Genomic DNA, 10518 nt, shown 5'->3' on the forward strand with positions numbered 1-10518 from the left:
TTTTCTTAACACTGTTCGTAGTGCTAATATGATACCATAGAGGGAGAGGTTACATAAAACTAACTAAACCAGCAAAATTTCTGTTTCGTAATTTAGCCTTATGTGACAACTGATTCATAGCAGCTTCTTGTATATCCAAGATGAAAAATCGATTCTGTGCTCTGACTTTTTGCCAATAGTCTACATAGAAGATTTTCAAACGGTACATTATTACGCATGACATTTTAATGGGTCAATTTAATTTCAGCCACAGAAGCAAATAGATACTGATATGGTTCCCTATAGCAAAAAAGTGGCTTTCATTTATTTATTTATTTAGTAAATCTTTATTTAGTACCCATTGCATTTAACAGATTTGTCAATAAAAACGGAAACTTTGATGTCGATATCTCGGGAACCAAAGGTCTTCACTTGACAACACTTGAAATGATGTTAGACTTTGGTGAGCTCAGCAGGTTATGTGAATTATTGTGATCTGCAGATTTTTAGTTCCTGAGGTATTGGTCTTTGAACTTGGGAATTAAACTTTATCCAAAAAATAATAAGTTGGATTTCCCACTTTGATGGCCAATGACTCATGACCAAAGCTCCTACCGTAGTTCCAACAACGAAAAATTACTTTGTAATATCTTCTAAGCAATTCTAATAGATTCTCACCTGTGTCAACGCCAGGCCTTTATCATCGGCAAACACCACCTTCTTCTTAAGTTTGGTAGGACTCGTAACTTCCGGTTCCTCATTTACTTCCACAGACTCAGATGGACGGATAATGAGGCAGGGTCGTCGAGGCGTCGCCACCGGCATTTCTCTTGGAGGACTCGGGTGTACTACACGTACCCGTGGTCCAGAAGATGCGTACCGGAAACAGGAGTAATTACTAAGGAAGCTGGTTGCAGCTGACGTGTAGATGGGAGGGCTGGCTGCGACAACCATCTCATAATCTGCTGGCATAGCTATCGAACACATGAGCACAAAATCCTGCGGACAAAAGAAATCAAAGCAAAAACCTATTAGTACCGAAAACAACAAATATACAGTCACGCTTACAAATAAGAATATTAAAATTTTGAGAAAAGGCTACATATTTAAGTAATATTGTGTCAATGAAGTAATTTCATTATGATTTGTTTCAAACCTATTGTACCTATATACATGTATACTACAGAATGTACTCTTAATATTAGTTACTGGTTAGTTAGGCGGTTGTCTTTGGTTCATGTGATACTGGCTTCAAATTTTATTATCCTACAAAACGCAAAGATGCTGTATCGTCTACAAAAAGGCACAAGCAATGGAATAACAGTGACAAAATCAAACTGCTTCGGGAAAGCTGTCTGACCAAGTACTCAAATTCGAAACATACGCGAATTTTAAAAGTATGACATACAAATAACAGAAGTCTATCGGATCCCTTACATCCTTTGCAGAGGGTTTATTATTATTATTATTTTTTTTATATAAGCACAAACCACACACAGTCCGAAACATTGCGCAATAAGCCCGCTCCTAAAGAAACTTCATTCTATAGCATAAGTGAAAGATAATGCAAATAATTACAGAAGATTACAAGAAAAAAATCACAAACTGGATTGAAAAGTGTTTGCTTAAAAAAAATGCATTATTCTTAGCCTATTTCCAATCTATTTACATTGTCATAAAACGAACTATAACCCCTATTAATAATTATGGGCAAGATTCGAAATTTTAAAACAGCGAAATTTTAACGATAATAAAATGCAATCATATTATCTGGCAGTCTGCCGATTATTTTGTACAATACAGTTTCGATATACACTTTTATGCAAAAATAGACTATATACAACATTACAATGTTGATATCTCAAAATATTTTTAAAAATGGGCTTAAACACGTTTTTCCCTTGGACTTTTCAGGAGTACATGGACATGTTCTCTTCGAAAATACAGTTGTCTCAATAAGTAGGCATTTCCTTTCAAATTGCTGAAAAACCACGAAATTATGGAAAGTACAAGTAGTTAATCGCGGGTCAGAAAAAAAGTAGCACAAACATTTCTGACCTATCAATAAGTCCATGACGTAAATCTAATATTATCTAACAAAATATAAGATGTAATTTATATATTACAAATATCAAATACAATGAATTCAACATTATATTTGAAAAAAAAAAAAAAGGAACATTTTATCTGCCATTTACAGCAAGGTTATCTCATGTGTAGAACTATACAAGCGTTCATAAGGAGACAGAACTAAAACACAAATGATACAGAATGAAATTAAGACCTGTTGATACGATAGACCGAAATGCAGAATCTTGCTTTTTAATATGTTTCATCCGCTTGTTAGGTCTCAGAATTTTGTCATTTTGACCTTGAGTTTTTTTTTTTTTTTTAACTTTTTATGTAAACTTCCCAACCGTAATCATCAGTTCCCATGTGTGTACGCGATCTGTGTTTCTTGTGATATCCATATCCACTCTATATAAAGAACAATAATCTAGGATTTTCTATGTCCACACCAAGTAAGTATACGTGCACGTGATTGACCTAATGTATGTCGTAACTTATCTCTGCAACTTTCTACATTCACACAACCTATACATCCCGATCATTCCATTCCAAAAATAAAACACAGACAATTGACTCTTAACCGATGAATAGTGCTATTATTAACGTTACGAAATAATAAGTGATTTTTTTAAAAAATGCAGATAAGAATCAGAAATTACTCTTCATTATATTGAATGATTTAAAATCTACAAAATTAAAAAAAAAAAAAAACAGTAAAAGAGAATCTACTTTAAATACACAAAACATTATTCGTTTAGACACTGTGTATTACATCAGGTCTCAAAACTAAATAAAATGTAGCACTATGCCATAAATCCTGCATCATTGTGCATTAAGTATAAGAAAGTTGACTTAAGATAAAACAGTATATATATATATATATATATATATATATATATATATATATATATATATATATATATATATTCAAAAGTCGAGATAGGGTTTACCTAAAAAGAAAAAAAAATGAGTGACTAAAAAAATATATTTAATGTAATTTTATCCAGTGCAAAGTTAAAATGACAGAGTGGAAAGTTTTATTTATTTTCCCCCTTTTAAGCACAGCCTTGTTTTGCTAACATGTTATATTATTTTAATAGTAATATAAACTGGGCCTATGCTTTCTCAGGTTTAAGAAATAACATTCTTGGATAAGCACACATTTCAGGCGAAGACTGACAACTTAGTCTTCTTCACATACTGAAAATTTCTCTATTACGCTCATTACTTAAAAAAAAAAAAAAAAAAAAAAAAAAAAAAAAAGTGAGGTGGGAGTTAGGACAGACAACTGCAAGTATCGAACCCTAAAACCATTCTCGTAATGGCAAGAATACTCATCCACTTCTTCAGGGCTGGATTAACCATCTGGAGGCCCGGTGCTAGAAAAAAAATATATGGTCCCTGCTGATATCACCTAACACATTTCTGTGAAAGTACAGTAGGAAAGTTAAGAAAATATGTTTCAATTTTTTGGTCATATTTCATGTTATGATGGTGATTGTATCTTCATGATTCTTTTTTGATAGCCAGTTGAGATTTTGATCAGAGTGGTCTCTGTCCACCTGGAACCCGGGGCCCCGCCTTAATCCGGCCCTGCACTTCTTTGATCTCCGCGCATTTAGATGCATAGATGATAGAAAAGGGCAAGAACTTAGGTTAAAAATTGAGCACCCTAATTAGGTTTGGCCTCAAACATAATGAGACGGACCAATTTAGATTATTCACAAACAAGAGGATTTAGTAAAAATCGAAGAAGTATCCTGAATCCTTAGAATTACGATTTCAATCCTTTTACTCACTAAATATTCCGTATGGTAATTAAGCCGATGTTTGTAGCTTATTTCTCTATTTCATCTTTGCTAAAAGTGTCTCATTCTCATAATAATGAATATTCTGTCATTGCAGAACAATGACCTTTTGATCTCTAAGTAGACGCTAGTCCTATGACCTTCTTAGAGACTTGGCAACAAGGTGCACTACTGTCATTCCTCAAAAAAGAACAAGACTGTATCGTTAAACTATGACCAATAGGAATAACATCTGTCATAATAACTTACTAGCCACATTTTATCTGAATCAATTTCAGTTAACATTTGACCTTGAGAATTCCTTCAACCTGACGCTCCACCAAATCAAAAAAACATTCACCCATTTAAAGTATTTACCTAGTTTCCTCTTATCGCATCACCTGACCCTATGTCTGGTCGTTTCCAAGCAGCTTGTCGAAGTCACTTTACATATGTTTATATGAATCAAAGAACATTCCTCGCTCTTATCTGGCTTTCTGCCATACTGTGGATACTTATTAGGTCTATGTCAAATCGCAAACTCAAAAAGTAACTACTGCAACGATATATTTTAAGTCTGAAAGCAGTTGCGATAAACAGTTTACATACATGTATAGTTTAATGTTCGATGATTATGCCCGTTAGGCTAAGTGAGACAGATGATTAAGGCAAGTGAACGATGATGAAGAAGGGTGGAATGGGAATGTGAAAGGAAACAAGAGTACCTTGAGAAAATCCACGGACATATGCTGCAACGGAACTACTTGTATGCCAAGAGAAAGTTATAACAATATCGAATGTACGGCCTACTGCGTGCTTTATAGAAAAAAAAAAAAAAATACTATTTACATCTTCCAAAACGGTAACAGTACCTATTATTGGATAGGCAGTTCTGTAAATATATTTTCTTTATAATAAATATCATACCAAATAACTTCACATTAACTATGGAAAAAAAAAAAAAGAAGAGTAAAATATTTATAAGTGTGTCGTAGGATTTTAAATTACACACTGAGCCAGAAACTAAAATGGTTGAAAAACGCTGGATGTAGATCGTTAATTTTTGTTAGATCTCACGATGTATTTCTGGTTTCTACCAGTTAGTCTATAAGATTTGAAGGGTAACGGTGGCTCAGTGGTAGGACGCTTAGCTCTGGTGTATGAGGTCCCTGGTTCGATTCCTGGCCAAACAAGTTCTTGGTGGACAACATCGTGTCCGGAGTTTTTTTCGGGGTACTCCCGTTTCCTCCCACTTTCTTATTCCACCAATTCTTCCATCATGATTCACTTGCTTTAATCATCGTCTCCCTTAGCCTAAAGAGCATAATTGTAATATGTTAAATTGAAATATTTCGTTTTCATCTTCTATAAGATTTGGGGGAAAATTACTAGAAAAAAATCATTGGAATTGATTTAGTATTAATTTATCTCACATTTAGTCGAACGGAAAAGAGGAGGAGAACCAGCTTTAGAGTTTGTTAGTGTTTCGCAAATCGGCAAGTCCTGGGTTTGAGTCCAATGACTAGCCATCATGACTAAGATCTCTCGGGAGTTTTACTTCAGTTCCAGTTATAAATTCGGGATAGTACCTTTAAATACGGCCCATTTTCTTTTCAATTGTGTTGTTACTGTTGTGAACTGGTCTTAAAAGGTGGTTGTATCTGGAAGCCTGTTTTAGTGGTGTTGTCCATGAGACAAGAAAGTTCTCGAGTCTAGTGAGCAATATTAGCTCACCCAAATCTTAGATCCCAAGCACTGTTTTAGTGACATCTGATTCATAGTAGCCTATAAATTGATAAAGTGGTTGTAGTACGAACACAATAAAGAGTATTTATCAGCGCTACACAATATACTCCAATAATAAATATGTTTATTATAGTACCGTACCCCCTTTGTGGACCTCTCGTAACGCGGAAGGATTCTTGATAACTTCTAGATGAAATTAGGAGAAAAACCAGAGCATAAATTCTAAACATAAATATACAAAACGAGACGAGAAATAATTCCGTGAGAATCAAGGCAAAACAAGCTTTATATTTTATAGAAAAAATTACTACACGAGACGATAAAACTTTACTTTTTGTCTCATCAGAAACATTACTTGTTAGATAAATAAATAAAGCGCTGTATAAGACGAAGTTCATTTACTTTATCGATGACAAAAATTGACGGCCAAATAAAACCGAAAATGAATGTACAACCTTGAACAGAAGAATTGTAGCACCTTTAAGGTAATTCTCAATACTTATACAGGGTGGCCCAAAAATAGGTATACAGTACCGTATTGCATTTCATATTACTTCTTATTGTTATCCATCAGGTATACTTAGTTTCTTTATTGTTTGTTCTCAATGTGCTTTTACTTACATCTTAAGCTCGGAAGAACCGAAGCAAATAAGCTTAAACTAGAATGTTATACTTGATCAATGTAGAAGTGTATATTTACCTACTTTTGGGACACCCTCTGTAACAAGATTATTATTATTTTAAAATTTCGCTATACGTTCTTATACAACACCGGCGTTACGAAGAACGGGACTTGGCGTTTACATGGGCTTTGAACCACACTGGCCTTTGAACCCAGTACAATTAGCTGATGAACGGAATTATCGTGCCAAACCAGATCCCCACCCGCTACTACCGTCTTCCATTCAAAGAAACTGCATTACAAGACTATTCCAGGCAACAACTCAAAACGGAAATATAGGTACGTATAAAGGAAGTTCCTTTACTGCAATCCTTTCCTTATCCAAGGAAAAAAATCTGAAATACGAATACTTCCACGAACATTGTTGAGATTCTTGGTGGTTTCCCGTGTAGGCATTTTGTAATTATGCAATATCTTCAGACCATTGACGTCTTACATGCTCATTGAAATCAGTGTTAAGAAAGCGGAAAAAACTAACAACAATTTAAGAAGAAAGAAAAAATAAAACCTTAAGCAAATATGTGACTCAAAAGTTATATCGCAATAGGTAGTTATCGAAATTAAATACTAACATCAGGGGTTTTTCTGTTCTGTCAAACCTTCATCAGAAAAAAAAAAAAAAAAAATGTTTGATGGCCTTTGGAAATCATGATCACAGAACTCCAAGCAAGGACAGAATACTGGGAGAGAAACGTAGACAGGTATTCATCTACTCACTTACTCATTAGCGTATAGCATACAGCAGTCTGTTTCATAAATGTTAGGCCTACTTCTGGAAATGCAGATGAGCCAACGTGTAATTTATAACGGTTAATACTCGTTACCTTTGATGCGCGACGGGTTCAGGTTAGATTTTGTTGTGAACAAAAAGAATCTTTGGTGTCAGGCTAGAATTGTGAAGAATTTTGAGAAACTAAGCTTGAATTATGAGGTTCGGTACGTTCAATTAAGAGTTTAACTTCGGTATGGAACGCCAGAATTAACCAGGATGAAAGCCAATGTAATGATTATATATATCACTAATAATAATAATAATAATAATCCGATGAAAGTATCTGTATTACGGCCATTACTAAAAATAAGTACGGTGAACAGATGTCTCATCATACTGTAAGTAAAGGCTATGTCAAAGTGTTTAAAAGCTCTCCCTAAAAGAGAAAAGTACATGAAGATAAGCATTTCTGCTCCTCGGTTATGATGTTAAATACAGTATATACTTGTGTTTTTTTGGTTGGATTTAGTTGAAAATTATAGCACCTCTTTAGAAAAACATAAGTTACTCTAATGAAATTCAATAATTTTAAAAACAATGAAAAGGGAATATCCTCCTAATATATATTTTTAGTAAATGACGCCGTTCCTTCAGTAGAGATTTAAGGATATCTAGAAGTTTCATTTATCACTACCAGTAGTGTCAGTTCTTCCCACGGACTGAAGAGTATACAATCTGTACCACAGTATAGTAGTTTGGGTTGTCTAAGTTGAGACCCTTCTGACATAATCTATACCTTTTGAATCTCCAGAACGCGTGACTACCCTTCAAGTCGAAAATAGAAAAGAACGGCTTTGTACGCGATGAGATTTGCTGTGGACATTTTGTACATGATGGCTTTATGTGGAAATCCTCTTTTCTATGTGAAAATCTGACAGACACATTGTCTATTCCCTACGTTACGCATTTATTTTTAGATAAAATACACATTTATTTTCCAGCTCTATGAGTCACAAAACTGCGTTGGTGCCAATACCGACAGACAACAAAATTCTTGTTCTGTAATATGATATTAATTAAATACCAACTAATTATCTAATTGCAGACTTTCATTTCCTCAAATCAACGAACCTGTCTGTGGTTTTTCGATATTCCTAGGAAGCTATATTTTAATCAGCGTTTCTTCGAAACAATCTACTGTTTCCGGATAAGAAACCACATGGTCCGTAATTTGCATCCTACGTATGCATTAGATACACATAGGTCATACATTAAAAAAAAGTTCATGAAAGGCCATCAAGAATGAATAATTAACGATTCCAGTGCAACTAGAAATATTTCTCACGCATCGGTCAACCTAGGTTAAAAACAAGACGCGACGATTTAACTTCTGAATTTATTATTTCCACTCGAACGAAAACGTTACAACGTGGTGGTGGCGTGATTATTTTAAGAATAGCTTGCCTGATCTTGTTTCGCAAATAGAATTCCAAACTGGCCGAGTCAACTACGAAATCCTTCCCAGAATAGTTTTCGCTGCACACGTCACAAGCCCTGCAGGGATAGATAGGAGGAGAATCTGCTGCAAGCTTCCTTGCTTACTGAGTAGGTATCAATGAACCGATTTGTCTAAACAGATTCTTTTGTGAGTATGAATTACTAAGATGAAAATAGAAGTTACGATCATCTTATCAGATATGATTAAATTGAATTCCTTGAAGGATGTCTGCCATTTTTAATTAAAAAAAAAAAGGTCCTTGTATTCACAACGAGTACCAGTAAGCTCGATTTCAAAATGTAACAATTTGCAGTGAACATTTATTAGTACTATTGACGGACTGAGTTGAGTCGAGTAGATTTTAGTCTAGCGTCCCTTTCAGCAGCGAGACTATATGAGACGTGGACCTACTGATTAACGTGGAATCCGGGCCACACGAGCTCCCGCCGGGAATCAAACCCGGGTCTCCCACGCCAAAGGCGCGTACGCTAACCGCTTAGCCACGGAGGAGCTCTATTGGCGGACTGAGTCCTGAGTTCTGTTAATACCATGAGCTTGGGGATTCACTAGCATTTGGACCTATAGAATAGTTACGATTACTTGCATTTTATCAATCATTCCATTATTTATTTATGTATCTTTTCTCTATTACAATTGAGAGGTTGAGTATCAGGGCAAGTTATGTGCCTCGTTCATACTTTCGAGAAAATTGGACCTAAAGTCTAGCTTTTCCGTTAAGTTTTAACAGCGTAACAAGTAATCACCGTCCTCACTGCACTAAACGAGCCGTTTCTCGATAAGTTATGTCTCCTTGGGTAAAGAATGTCATACAGGGGGCGGTTCGTAGACCTAACTGAGAAATTTCTCTTTTTGCCGCTTAGAGGATTTTGGCAATTAAACCTCCAATCAGCTTATAGGGTAAAACAGGAATTTATATACATATACTAGGGTAAATATGGGATCATATTCTCCCTTAAGACTATACCCCCCATTTTAAGGATGGTAGGCCGCTGGAGAGGAAACACTGAATTAGAAATATATATATATATATATATATATATATATATATATATATAGTTAGGAATAAATGCGTATTACTATCATTTCATAATTCAGATTGCAAACATGAAGGATTTTCGAAAGTTAGTCGCGGAATCTAAATTCAATGAGGGTAAATTATATTAAAAATTTGTAAAATTAGCTCTAAAATTAGAGTACATTTACCAAAAAGTTGCGATATCAGGGGCCTGGATCCCTAGGACCACCTTTTGTTTATATCCCTCCCTGGCAGTGGTAATACATTATGTCTACGAATTGCACAGTTCGGATCATCTACTTCCTTTTGATACAATTAGTAACTCCTTTATTTCTCTTTCTCTTTTCATAGCAGGGTAGGTGATGTGCATTAATTAGCATGTAAGCTGAAAAAGGTGGCTTCAGCTTACATTTAACAGCCAGGTTCGGTCTTAGTTGATTTGTATTTACGTCCGTTGGATCTGAACTTAGGATCGACGAGACTCGGAATCGGAACTACTGCACTGTATTCGATGGTCTCCTACAAGGAACATCGGAATCTCGTGTATTAAAGGCATAATGAGTGCTAGCAAGTAGACAAACGATCAGGGCGCTTAGGTTTCGGATTACTTCGTTCCATACACTCCCATCGGAAATCAAAGCAGATCACAGCCATACAAATAATTTGGATGTATATTAAGAGAAACGTAAAATTGATTGGAACGTCTTCTCTCTCTCTAAGGCTGAGAATATGTGGCATCCTATCCCAGAAACAGAACTGTTACCTATCGAGAGTCCAAGAAAAGGTGTCACTTTGCCAGGAATAGCTTGTTGATATTTCAATCGACCTACGACTAAAACTCATTAATAAATGCTATGAATTTTCATGATCTTCAAATTATGTCCTGCATTATTGTTTATACATACACATATATCGCTAAACAATAATTAAAATGGACAAGATTTAAACTTTCGAATTAAAAAACACACACACACACACACAGACCAGACCATAAAGACAAAAATACCA

The 10518-nt window shown here is 35.1% G+C and overlaps 1 protein-coding gene across 1 annotated transcript in view; it reads right to left on the minus strand.

Moving 5' to 3' along the window:
• Gbs-70E (Glycogen binding subunit 70E) overlaps nucleotides 1-10518 on the minus strand; it is a gene marked incomplete in the record, with an annotated part of 31521 nt that overhangs the window by 16613 nt on the left and 4390 nt on the right. Inside the window, 1 exon segment of the mRNA XM_081762806.1 lies at nucleotides 658-978. Coding sequence (XP_081618932.1) covers nucleotides 658-966 — 309 coding nt within the window.

The sequence above is a fragment of the Thermobia domestica genome, chromosome 1 (assembly GCF_964235325.1).
Source record: "Thermobia domestica chromosome 1, izTheDome1.hap1.1, whole genome shotgun sequence".
NCBI lineage: Eukaryota > Metazoa > Arthropoda > Insecta > Zygentoma > Lepismatidae > Thermobia > Thermobia domestica.